Genomic DNA, 13,530 nt, shown 5'->3' with positions numbered 1-13,530 from the left:
TTTGCTCAGTCCCATAGTCCTGCCTTTGCTTAGGTCAAACCTATTTGATCTATATATATTTACATTTGATCTATAGATTTGATTGAAGCTGGTCAATAACACTAATCATTATTGATCTCCATATCTGCTTTGCGTTTTCCTCCCCTTATCTATATCTTCCTTTCTCTCCCTCCTAAATATAGCCATGTGTTGTATTTGAATTTTATGAGGCTTCCATATTGTGTTTTTGAGGTAGTGTATGCATGATAAATACTAACCATAGGGAAAGGTGCATTGGGTAAATAACAACAGCATAGAGTGAGAGAAAAAGAACAATGTCAATACAATTCATATAATGCAAAACTTTTACATAAGTCATGAGAGGTGATAGAATATGTTTCAAAGCTTAGTATGCTAGAAAAAATGCTGTCAAAAATGGGAAAACTATGATGGCCCTAACGCTCAATGCACTGCAACTTAGATTAGATGCAAATAGACACAACCCATACAAATGGAGAACACATTGTCGTCAATCTGACAACACATGAATAAGCTTCGTGCTTATTATAGCCTGCCAAAAAAGTGAGGTCACAACACATGAACTATGGTACATATACGCACAGTAATCAACACATGGGAAGCATGACTCCATATCAGTAACTGTATGTACTTCAAACAACCAAATCTAACTCTCCAGCCTATTGTATAAATTAAGACTTCCAGACTACAGATGGCCACCCACACAGCGATCTGCTCTATAGTGCCCTAAAGTGCCCTGAGTGTAAAAATTTGAATAAATTGAAATAAAAAAAATGTTAACTAAAGACCAGCTAAAAGGGAATGAATTCGGGCGAGGAGCCATGGGTCCCCAAATGACAAGGGGCTGATTTTTGGATTAGGTTAGGATAGGGTAAACTATGGGAAGGATTTGGGCAACCTAAATTTACAAATGAGAAATAACTAAAAAGAAATAAATTAACACATCTCTGAAATGAATGCAAGTCTATGCAAGCAACTTTTGATTGTATGAAAGAGTTTGCGTTACCGTAGTGTGTGTGTGTGTGTGTATGTGTATGAAACCCTGTGGGCAGTCCCAAACACTTAAGATGCTCTAGTAGAATCTTCTGAACAGACACTGGAGAGCGCTGTTCTACAGCAAACTATGTCAGCCCAACACTGTGTTTACCTGCTCTCGCTACTTAGAACACATTTCTACATTAAAATCTACTGTGTATCCTTTAAATAGAAATATTGTGAAGTGTTTAGAATGTAAAATAATAATTCAGAATGCTCTTCTACTCTGATTTAATCAAACCATCTCTAGGGAAATGCATCTAAAATAAGACACTGCCATGTAAACAACCCCTTCCTCGGGTTGATTCTCAGACTGCACTGTAGCAGTTCAATATGAAAGAAGATTTGTTTTAATAGAACTTTACTTAATACATCCAAAAAATGTATGTCTTTATGCCTCTAATCATAAAATCAAGAGTAATATTAAGTCTGCTATACTATAAACTAAGGACACTTAGCTGACTATACAATGACAATATTCAATCACTGAATGAACCTGAGACAATCAGGATCCCCACAGTCCTTACAACATATGTCACTTCACAATTACAGCAGCAAACTGACCCTTAATATTTCTCACTGAGGTGCATTGAAAACTAACACAGCAAACTGGCAGATGAGTCATTTAGGTAATCACTTCAAATGCTTTTTCCCAGAAAACCTGATTAGGATTTTAAAAGTAACTGGACAGGAAACTATCACTTACAACGAATCTCACATAAAAAAGATATTGATCACAGACATATGACACAGAATGGATTTAACCTGTTGGATTATGACCTGTAGAATTATATTATGCCTACAAGAGCCCTCTCTGTTTGACATTGTGTATCAGATTTTCTCTAGATGTAATATAACATGTATTAATTTCTTAAGCCACATATCAACCAAAGGGAGAAGCTCCAGAATTGTGGCAGCAGTTTTCTGGTGAGCAGCCAGCCAGCCAACCACACTATTAGTGGTAGTTGAGTCAGAGATTGTGGTGATAGGCAGGGGCATTTCCGTCCAAATTGTGAAGCCAGGGTCCTCGCAGACTATGTCTAAACACATGGTTTGAGTAAATTGTCATGTCCAAGTATATTTTAGTGGCTATCAACACAGAAAACACATGAGACCATACTTTTATGGGCTTTTGGATGATAGGGTTATCGCATGCCATTTCTTTCAGATTGCTAGAGGGCAACCACACCACAAATCGAATGATACAGAGTCTCACTTCTTGAGAAGGTCCCAGTCAGGCTAAACATGTTGGCAATTTAAATTTGTCCGGCATGATTTAATTTCTCATACTGTTTTAAACAGTTATAGTCCCCTGTTAATAACTCTGGGTTTGGATAAATTTACCAATGTATTAGCAAGACTGCTCTATAGCTGAATGGATCTTTATGTGACTTTCATATGCATTGAAGATCCTTGGTTTGCAGACAGGTAGAACACAGGAACACACAGATGACCATGAACATCATTTAAAAAAAAATACTTTAAAAGCAAAGAAATGTTAAACATGTTAAGCATACTGTATAAAATATTATTATACTTATATAAAAAACAATGGCAAACCAAATGTCTCAATTGTCATTGATTGTCATCTCAATTGGCTTTGTGTTGCAATGTTAATGTTCCATGACTTGGAAAAGATATACCTATCAGTACACTTATATCCTATAATTACCATGTAGCCTACCTTTACAAAAGTTAGAAAAACTACTATGCTCAAAGGTAATTTAAAACAGCATACCATATTACCTATGACATAATATAGTTAATCAATTAAATGTAATTTTGTAATTTATTCTGAAATGTTTACATGGCTACACTAGTGAGGTTTCCTGCTTCATGGGAGCAGTGGGTGAGCAGACTAGCACTGGTGTGACGGTGTCTCTCTTCATATTGTATTTTCCATTATTGACGTGTTGTTCGCAGATGGAGCAGGAGAGCTGATCTCTGCCTCCAGAGGTCATTCTCACTTCAGTTGCCACTTGTTGCCAAACGCAGCTCGGGACTCTTCCATTCATCACATACTTCCAGTATTCTCTCAGCCAACTATCGACACTAGCCTATCTGGAGGCTGAGTGCAGAAAGTTACCAGGACTGAAAGAAGACTCTTGTGATCCGTTTGATAATATTTCGCAGCTAACAGAGAGAAGCATGGTTGATAACACAAGTGTAGCAACTAAATCTGCTTTGGTAAGCGTTCAGGATTTATTTCTATTGGATTATAAATGAACTGCTCGTCAGTTAACTTTTTCTTATTTTTCAAATCTACTAAACATTTCGATAAGTTATTTTGTTAAACACTTTGAATTACGGTAGTCAAAAAGTGTTTTAGCCAAATAGTGCAAATTTTTCATGTTGGCTTGTATGATGCTGTGCTTGTCTTCTTTATACACACACTTCAAGATCGGACACCATAACTGTCGCAGTATAAAGGTAGAGCGTGTGTTTTTTTTTTCTAAGTGCCTGTAATAATCATTACCTGACCATTATCTCGTCCCTTCACAGCAAGGCTGTTTCTCGTCCGCCGGCAGCCTTCCCCTCCAGGCTCCCTCCGCCTCCTCCCACAACCCGTTCTCCGGTACCCTATCCAACCAGGCCGGCAGCGGCGGCATGAAGCTCGAGGCGGTCATGGAGAACCTGCAGCGGCAACAGGCAGCGCGTCTGGCTGTTGAGGAGAAGCTCCGAGAGAAAGATATTCAGTCCATGGCTGAGTCCCAGATACATCAACAAGCTCTAGCTTTCCGCCACTACCAAGCAGCGATGCGCGGCGCTCTGGCTGGCGGAGTTACCAACACGTCCCACGGGGTGACGCTCCCTATCCAGGAGGTCCGCATAGTTGACGGGGACTCATCCAGAGCGGACAGCGTTAAGGAGGGGAACGAGGAGGGAGATGACACGGAGGAGCAAGAGATCATGGATGGTGATGAGGAGGAGGACGGGGACGGGTTGGACCACTACCAGCACGGGCAGTCCTTGGTCCAGGGGACTGGTCTAGCTCCGACGCATCTGATGGCCAGAGTCCAGACAGCCTTCGCCCAAGCCCGTCGCGCAGAGTCTCCATCGGCGCAACCCCAGTCCCAGCAACATGAGTGGACCTATGAAGAGCAGTTCAAACAGGTAAAACACCACGGACTTACTGAACACGTAGGTTATCCATTTTATATTGGGCTGAGGCTGGACGTGTTTACGAGTTAGAATGAGGTTTTCTAATAAAGCAGAATACATCAAGGGTATAAAAAACTGTAACTAACATCCTAGTTTTGTTAATGGATAAAAAAGTCGCCTTATAAGATAAGAGTAATAATAAAAACTTGTTAAAATCAAGTATCTGTTGGAATACAAGCTATATTGGAAAAGAGCTGCTGGGAAACTGGATGAAAATCCAAGCATTAATTAATGTTGGACATTACAAAGATTTAAAACTGAATTCACATTTTTAATGGAAATATTTGATTGTGTTGGTCCATTTTGGTAATGGTAATAATAAACTCTGGTGAACCATAAATAAATGCTTAGTTTTAGTTATTAATACTCTTAAGATATTTTGGTACAAGCGTAATCCCAGAAAGTAAGTGGTCATATGGTCCAGTCAGTCAAAGGGGTATTTTTGCACTTGAGCCAAAGTTATTCTTATTAATGGCTCATAATTGATCTTCAAAGCCTCAGATTTGGTAACTGTTGTAAAGGTTCGATTTTTCTAACATATTCATTGTGCACATGGTTCATACTGAGCATTTACTAGGGCAATTCTTTAAACAGCTCTTTTGTTTTGTGAGTGGCTCGTTAATGACAGTAAGTTATTTGAGTGATATTCAGCTGTCTGTATATTTAGAGCTGGCAGCAGACAAATCTATACTCTCTGAGTGATTGTGGATACTCCATGTCATCTTTGATTTATAATGGATCATTTTTAGACTTCCCTAAATGTGATGTGTACATTATAGTGACTGCATTAGCGCTGCACATTAAAGCAAACAGCTCATGGAAATGCTAATTAAATAGGGGCTGAAAGGGTTATTTGGATGGTTACATTCACCATCCAACTCTTTGTTTTTCTTCATAATACAATAATTGTAAGGCATCCTTGACATTAACCATCATTTGATTTTTTGTGAGTTTTCCTTGTTCAAGTTATTAGATCTCATGACCAATGGAAAAGCTTCAGCAGAGGGATTTAAGATATAGCTATCACTGTCATTACAAAACCTAAAAAATGTTATTTCCTTAAAGAGTAGTCTCTGGTGATTACACATGCATGATTCATGCAAAATCAGGCTATAAGCTTCAAAGATTCCTCAGGATGTGCAGTTACTGTAGGGGTCATTTGTATGTAGCCATTCAGTGTAATGGTCATGGGACATTAAAAGGATGCTTATGGCCGCTAGGCAGACGGAGTGGAGCCAGTGTACTAAGCATGCTCAAAGCTGCAAAACAAAACCACATTTGAAGGCAGTAAATGCATCTTTGAAATAGAAACAAGATGGGCCTAAATATAAAAGGCCCCACTGAGGCAGAGAAGTTTTAATCTGATCTGAACCAAAAGGGACCAGTCTGTGTTTACAGTACTCCTAAATAACTTCTCAGACCTCAAGAACAACATGAGAGTCAGTGCTGGTAAAAACTCATGAAAAACTTAAACTTACACAAGATTTTGTATTCTGAAATTGTATTAAACACGAGACAAACGTTTAGTGCAAAGAATGGTGACATGATGCTGATAAAATGTATTTGAACTTTTAATGGCCCACCAGGCTCCAACCTACAGCAGAATCCAAAGAGATGAGACTGTAAAACTTAAGAGAAATCCTGGTGGTGACAGAAAAAGATGATGAGAGGAGACTGAACAAAGACCTGAGACAGAGTGACACAGATCCTCAGACTGAGAGGGAGGAGTTGTTGCATGTAGTTTTGGCAGCGGGTCAGGAAATGCAGGAAATTGGACCTGGTGGTATTCCTGCCTGGCACAAAACCAAAAATGATGGGATCTCCCTGTCTGGCAGTGTGTAGCTGGAAGTTGGCTTTGTGCCGAGCTATTACAACAGAAATGAAATTGCGTGCTGTACACACTTGACCATGCTTCCTCACTGAAACACATAAAATATGTAAAGATATGTGAGCCCGTAAGCATCTGTATAAATGGACATATTAGTAAACTATATGAGTAAAGTGTAATACTCAGTGCTGTTCACACTCAGCTAAAATGTTGTGTTTTTGTGTTAACCTTAAAAAAACAAAAACAATGGTAGTAGAACAAAACAACATGTAAATGTGTATTGTGTTTGGTTGCTAAATCAAATAATATGAGATTTGATCTCATAATAGAATAATATATATATATATATATATATATATTGTACTTCAATCAAATACTTGCATTAAATGCATCAAATACTAGAGTAAACTGTGGCTAAAATTATTTTCTTAGTGCCGGTGTAACAATTAAATTAACCCCCGCCCAGATTAAACCCGGGTATAGTTTGGCCCAGGCCAGAGTATACCCCGGGGATAAACTGTCCTAGGCCAAACTATACCCGGGGGTGTAAAATAGCCTAGGCCAGACTATACCCCTCCAGGCAGTGCCCAGAGGGGTAACACTACTGAGAAGTGTTGTAGTAATCTTTGATCTTTGTGGATGTTTTGATGTTGTTATCAGTGTTTAACTTTGAACATTTATATTGTAGCGAGGACTTGCTAGTCTTAGAAGTTGAAGTTTTAGGACGTAGTAATCTTTGATCTTTGTGGAAGTCTAATATTTTTTCTGTTTTTCTGGTTGAAGTAATAAAAGTCTATGTTTTAGAGTTTTAAGATTTAAGTCAGTTAGCTTTCTCACTTAATTTACCTGACAAAGCTGAACCCCCAATAAAATGTTGAAAAATTAAGTAATTCTTGTGTATATCACTCAACACTACTGATATCATGGGAGTATAATCTGGCCTGAGGGGTATAAATTGGCCTAGGCCATAATATACCCGGGGTATAATCTAGCCTAGGCCCCTTTAACCCCAGGTATATTCCGGACTGGGGGTATACTATGGCCTGTTACACCGGGATAAGGATTTAATCACTCACTAGCAATGGATGAGAACATTATTTCACTTTTAAAAACTATTTTTCAGTGCTCTTTTTTTTAACTTTTGTACATTGTTGTTGTTTGCTTTATTTCTGAATTTGGAATGCACTTTGTCTAATTTTAGTGTTTTTACTTGTCATATTAATTTTAGTTTTTGACGTAGTATTCCGATTTTTACATAAAGATTTATGTTTGTGTTACATTGTGTCATGCTTGGTGCTGATTGGCATTCAAAACTGTACCCTTTGGGCAAGTCTTTCTTTGTACTGGAATCTCTATCACATTTATAATTGACTGTGGAAGCTACACTACAAGAAATTTCCATCTGGAAGTCTTTATTGAGTCATGAAAAACCTTTTGTCAAACAAGGGAAAATCCCACTTTTCAATACCAACATTTTTTTTTACAGCTCAATGTAATTCTTTTCCATATATGTAACCGTAACCAAAGAATCTCTGATTTGTATTGTTCAAACAGTAAAGACAGTAAAGCTGGTCCTGAAACATTAGATTTGACATTTCCCTGAGTGAATAATGTCACGTAATGAACATATCAGTGTATGTGTTCTTTGTTTGGGAAGCCAACTCCTTCTTTTTGACTGTACCTCTTCAGGCTTGTTTATCCAACCACTATAGAAAAGTGGTGGTGAAGGAGGGAACTCCACTTGTTCTGGTTTGTTATTTCACTCCCTTCCCCCGTCACTGAAATCATCCACACTGCAAAAATAGCCATTTTAACACATCATGTGGAATACTATCACAGTCCTTGAAGCATACTTTTCAAACAAGCTGACAAATAATGATAAAATAAATGTTTAGAATAAAGTGTTTGTCTTCATTCAAGTGCAGTACCTGATTGTGGCAGTTGCCAATTTTATGTTGTGGCAGATACTGATGCTGGTTTCTAGATAATTCCTGAAACAAATAGTTTTGAATTTATTGTGAATATAAATCCAATGAATCCAAAATGAAGCCCTTGATGGGGGTGATCTATGTGCCTTTAACAGACAAAGACAAGCAGTGGTCCAGGGATGAGCTTTGAAGAGGAAGACCGTCCGTTTTCCACCTTTTAAGTTTGAACCTGGAGATGACTTGGATGGGGTCGAACCGCCCTCGTCATGTTGCAAGCATGACGAGGGCTTGCAACATGACGAGTTGCAAGCCCTCGATTATCCTGAATAATCCTGAAATTATTTTAAGAGATTTTAAGAATTTAAGATGTCCAGAACAGACAAAACGACTTCTGGTTTTGTCTTATGGTGAATAAATATTTTGCAGTGTGGTTAATGTTTTTCCAATTCTGCACCAAATTTAATTTCCTCTTAAGCAATTTACTCTTTTCCCCTCTTTATCAATGCAACTTTGAGGCAGAAACTAATATTGATATTGCAGGGATTTGTTTCAGAATGGCAATAACAATATTTTGGCTTTTATTTCTCATTTTGAGCACACTTAAAAAATTAGCTTAAAATGAGTACACTGTTTGAAGGCCATCAAATTTGCATGCACTGCGAAATCCATCACAGTGAACCTTAAGTCTACATTTAGCAGTATCAAGATGCTACTGGAGTTTGTTATCATTCTGACATGAATGGGAGCAAATCGATCACTTCAATATAAGACAAAGTATATTCAACGTTATACAACAGGCAGTGTTTGCAACATGGATAACTGCATTTTTACATAGGCTAAACTGTGAACTACAGTTAATGATAAAATTGTGTAAAACTTTGTATGGTTCTTTGGATGTTTATCCAGTATTTTTGGGCCATTTATCCAAGGACATGTCTTGAAAAACAATAAGGCCTGTAATCTGACCCCCACCGCTGCAACAACCACTTTAATGTGACCATAAAACCTGGCAGGGAGACCCACTCTGGAAAATGTACATGGAGCTGCACAATAACTTCCGAGTCAACATTCTATCAAGGATGTGGAAACCCAGTCCAATCTAATGAAGCTACTTCTGTTAAACATATTACTGAGAATACTCTTTATCGAAAAGAGCTAGTTTTTTTTTAAAAATCAGACGGTGCAGTCAATCAGTGTAGCGTGTAGAGCCTCAGCCTCCTGGTTGGATCTTCATTCAACTAACAGCTGCACTGCTGTTAGTTGATGTGCTCTGTCACTGGAAATGCTTTAATGGCATTCCTAGATTCTTTCACTGTGTGTCATTACCGTTATATGGTGAGCAGACACATTGATGTGAGGGTGAGGTGTTGGGGTGCTAGTGGGGGGGTTTGGCTGTTAAAGAAAAACAGAAGAAATGATTGAGGAAATGGAGAATATGAACTGTTTGTGTGTGGTTTGTGGTCAGTTTAGTTGGTATCTGTAAGGCTCAACATGTCTTTAGTTTGTGTACTGACACCAGAACTAGGTTACCAAGCAGGTGATATGGGCACCTGGTCCAGGGCCATGGGGCCCCAAAAGCCGCAGATTTACTGCCTGCCAATCTTTGGTGATTCAATTATTTACATCTTGTCAAAGTGTTAGTCAAGCCAGGTCCTGATCCTGATCTCAACGTAATGTGTGGAGTAACTGGTCTTTGATTTGTTTGTATAATTAAACTAGTGGATGTGCTGCATAGTAAAGTTGTTACCGAACAGAAAAAACGTAGGAAGTAATAAATACAATAAAACAATCCATCAACTAATTGTTTAGGCAGTGTGATGGAAATTCATCTTGAGATTTGAAATAATGAAATTCTCAGACTGGAGTTGCCTTTGAGTCTTTATAATAGTAAGCTCTGCAGAGGTTACACAACAAGCACGGGTGCTCAAAATGGAACTGGCCGCAAGTTCACAAAAGCCAGAACTTATACAAAGAGGCGTTTCATAAAACATAATATGAAAAAAGACATGAAAGACATGAGATCATCATATGTGTCTGTCCGTCCGCTGTAGCAGTTGGAAGAAAACATCACCAAATAAGGGCATGCACCCTGTTGATCAAGGTCATAGCAGTGAGACACCACCAAATAAGGGTTCCATCCTGTCAGGTAGACAGTATCACAGCAGTGAGACACCTGGTCAGGGGGATTTCCAATACCTTAGACACTGGTCAGTGCAATTTTCCACTACACTTCCCCCTTTGATCATCAATAAAAATATGATCACTAATGAAAAAAATAATCAAGAAACATCATAATCAACATCATAATCATTGAAGAATATCGACGAGTCTTCAACCCTGGTACTTTGCGTACGTACAGGGTCACATCCACCATGGAGAGGTTCTAGAACATCGATGCATGGCGGGGAGGTGCAATAGGTAGCCGCTGCTGTTTTTGTGGAAAGAAAAAAGTTGTTTTCCTGTAATTGAGCAAGCATTTAAAATGAAAATGGAAGGAAATCAGGTCAAACAACATCATCATCTCATTAACCATTATCAAAATTTAACATACTGTATTGATTGGCAAAAGTAACTCATATTAAAATGTAATAAAACGTTAAATGTCAACATACAGTATATCTAAGGTTGAAAATATGCAGTAAAAACTTTTTATATTCTTGCTAGGAAGTAAAAATTGATTAAGTATGTACAAACTTCATAAAGTAACTCACATCAACCTTAAAAATTCACAGAGCTTCAAATTAAAGCATCATAAAATATGAAGTTGAAAGGATAATTGCAGTAGCTGTTTTTGTCTAGTGAAATCACTAAGAAACACATAAGCAATCTGGGGGGAGAAAATAACATAAAAAAACTTAAAATTGAGTATCGTCATCAGAACCATCTGTGCTGTCAGTGTCCAGGTAGGGAGGGATGGGGAATAAGTTACGGATCAAGGGGACCTGAATCACTACTCTTGTGTCTAGTCAAATTTGCATGTGCTGGATGGTTCTGAGAGGACACCGTAGGAAAAGACAGTTCGTTAGATCATGAGACTTTTACCGGAGTGCGTCTAGACAGAATAATGTGCAAAATAATAATAGAGGAGATCATGAGTAACACGTATAGCGAGCCTCTCAGGCCACACAACCCTGGATGTGTGGCACTCTCGGTGCTTCTCAACCTGTGGAAGTATCAGTGTGTGTGCTTTGAGTTGAAGGCGTCAGCTGGTCAGATGGAGCTGGTACTCATTTGCAGTGGCTGGCGTGGATCCAGGTGGCTCTTTCAGCAACTTTCACTGCTGTGTGGGTTGTGAGCAGTACCTGGTAGGGCCCTTGCCACCTGTTTCCTGATGTCAGTAGCCAATTTGCATGCTTCCGTGAGTGCGATGAACTCTGCTGCCTGGGCTGAGAGGTGATGAGGAAGAGAACTCGAGAGGAGAACTTCGTTATCTGAACAAACAGAAAAACCAACACAGTTAGTACCAGAGACAGGGTCACGTGAGGCGGACCCATCGACATACAGAATCAAGTCAGAGTTAGAAAGAGGATCGTCAGAGAGGTCAGGTCGTGGGGAACACTGGACTTGAAGTTCAGCCACACAGTTGTGTTCTTCCCCGTCATCCGGAAGCGGAAGAAGCGTGGCTGGGTTCAAAGTTGAACAGCGTTTCACTGTGATGTTGGGCATGTCAAGAAGAACAGTGTGATACCGCAACCAGCAAGCAGCAGAGAGATGTGAGGTCTTCTGTTCTGTAAGAATGAGAGACACAGTATGAGGAACAAGGAGTGTCAAGTCAGAGTAACCTACTATGTCTCGTGAGGCAAGGACGGCTTTTTTCACAGGCGGCCACTGCACGCAAACAACGTGGAAGGCCAGCTGCCACCGGATCAAGTTCGGCGGAGAAGTAGGCGACAGGGCGATATTTGTCACCATGAGACTGAAGGAAGACGGAAGTCATGCAGCGGTCTCTCTCATCCACAGCCTGAACAAAAGGTTTGTCAGGGTTAGGGAGAGCAAGAGTGGGAGATTGCTGCAGCGTCTTCTTCAGTGTGACAAATGCCTCGTCTGCCTCTGGAGTCCAAACCACACGTTCGTGAGGAGTGAGTGATTTGCCATGGTACAGAGCACCTAAAGGGGCTTCAAGAAGAGCAAAGTCAGGAATGAACGTTCTACGATGAATGACATGAGTTGTTTCTTCGTCAAGGGTTTAGGCATGTTAACAATAGCTTCTACTCTCTTATCAGACAGGGATTTGCCATCTTTGGTGACGACATGACCCAGAAATGTGACAGTTTGTTGAACAAACTAATTTGCTGAGGCTGACATTATGGCCCTCACGAGCCAGATGTCTCAGCAAAGCGATCGTATCTGTTTCACATTGCTCCTGTGTGGGACTGGCAACTAGTAGATCATCAACATACTGCAAGAGAACTGAACCCGGAATGAGGATGAGGGATTCAAGACGGTTCCTGAGAGCCTGATTGTATAATGATGGAGATTCACAGTAGCCTTGACATAGGCGTGTGAACGTGTAGGCCTTGTTTTCAAAATTAAAAGCTAACCAGTACTGGCTGTCCTACAACCGAAAACCACGCTGCATTAGACGGAATTTGGGAAAGCAGCGTGTATGGGTCGGGAACAATATGCGATCGAGCAGTTACAGCACCATTCACAGCCTTCAGATCCTGCACAAACCACCACTCAGTAGGTTGACCTTTGTCTCTGATCTTCTTAACTGGGAACAGTGGAGTGCGGACTGGTGAATCAGGGCAGGGGACAATTACACCAGCCTGCAAAAAGGATTCAAAAACAGGACGTATCCCCTCCACTGCATTCTGTCTGAGTGGATATTGTTGTTTACATGGCCTATAATCAGATTTTGGAGTGATTTTGCCCACATTATATTTGTCCTTTGCCCACAGTGTTTCAGGCAGATCTGAAAGTAAAGGAGAAAACATCAGAGGGGCTGGACAACATTGCATAAGAATGAAGGTGATTTTCAGTCACAACAAATGAGCGTGTGGCTGGAGAACAGAAGGTTGGAGAAATTTTTGGATCAAATGCACTCAGACTGGGTGAATACATTACATCAGGCGTGGTTGTGGGTTGCCAATCAACGGCAGCCTGGCATGATCTGACAAATGGGCCTAAGTCTTGCCACTGGTCATCATGGGACTTGGAGAGCGAGATGTGAGGGCTGGAATTCGAGACGCGAAACAGTGCCATCTGTTGGTCAGTGAGTGAGACGGAAGCTGCACTTCTGGAACCAGACCAAAAAATATTGGACACTTTCAGAAGATCATCAGGAAAAGGCAAAAACAGAGATTCATAAACGTGATCTGCTGTGTCTGTCACATGTGAAGTGCAATGCAGTGAATCAGTGTGCATAACATCAGAAAAAAGGGGTGTCGAGAGACCCTGACCTGGAGAGCAGATCAGTGGAGGCATTTATAGGAAGTTGCCACTGATATACAAACAGCTGCTCATGTGTGGTCTGTGACATTGTGAAGAAGAATTGTGCGTAACTGTCACTCCATCAGGGGAGGATACTAAATTGAGGCCTAACACCATCATCAAATC

General features: G+C 40.1%; 1 protein-coding gene across 1 annotated transcript in view; it reads left to right on the top strand.

The window, feature by feature from the left end:
• The first annotated feature begins 3,201 nt into the window (after nucleotides 1–3,201).
• arid3c (AT rich interactive domain 3C (BRIGHT-like)) overlaps nucleotides 3,202–13,530 on the top strand; it is a 97,033-nt gene continuing 86,704 nt past the window's right edge. Inside the window, exons 1-2 of the mRNA XM_034595631.1 lie at nucleotides 3,202–3,240; nucleotides 3,556–4,167. Coding sequence (XP_034451522.1) covers nucleotides 3,202–3,240; nucleotides 3,556–4,167 — 651 coding nt within the window. The remainder of the gene's footprint in view (nucleotides 3,241–3,555; nucleotides 4,168–13,530) is intronic.

The sequence above is a fragment of the Hippoglossus hippoglossus genome, chromosome 9 (assembly GCF_009819705.1).
Source record: "Hippoglossus hippoglossus isolate fHipHip1 chromosome 9, fHipHip1.pri, whole genome shotgun sequence".
Classification (NCBI taxonomy): domain Eukaryota; kingdom Metazoa; phylum Chordata; class Actinopteri; order Pleuronectiformes; family Pleuronectidae; genus Hippoglossus; species Hippoglossus hippoglossus.
Note: the sequence above shows the minus strand (reverse complement) of the source record. Positions and strands in the feature narration are given on the sequence as shown.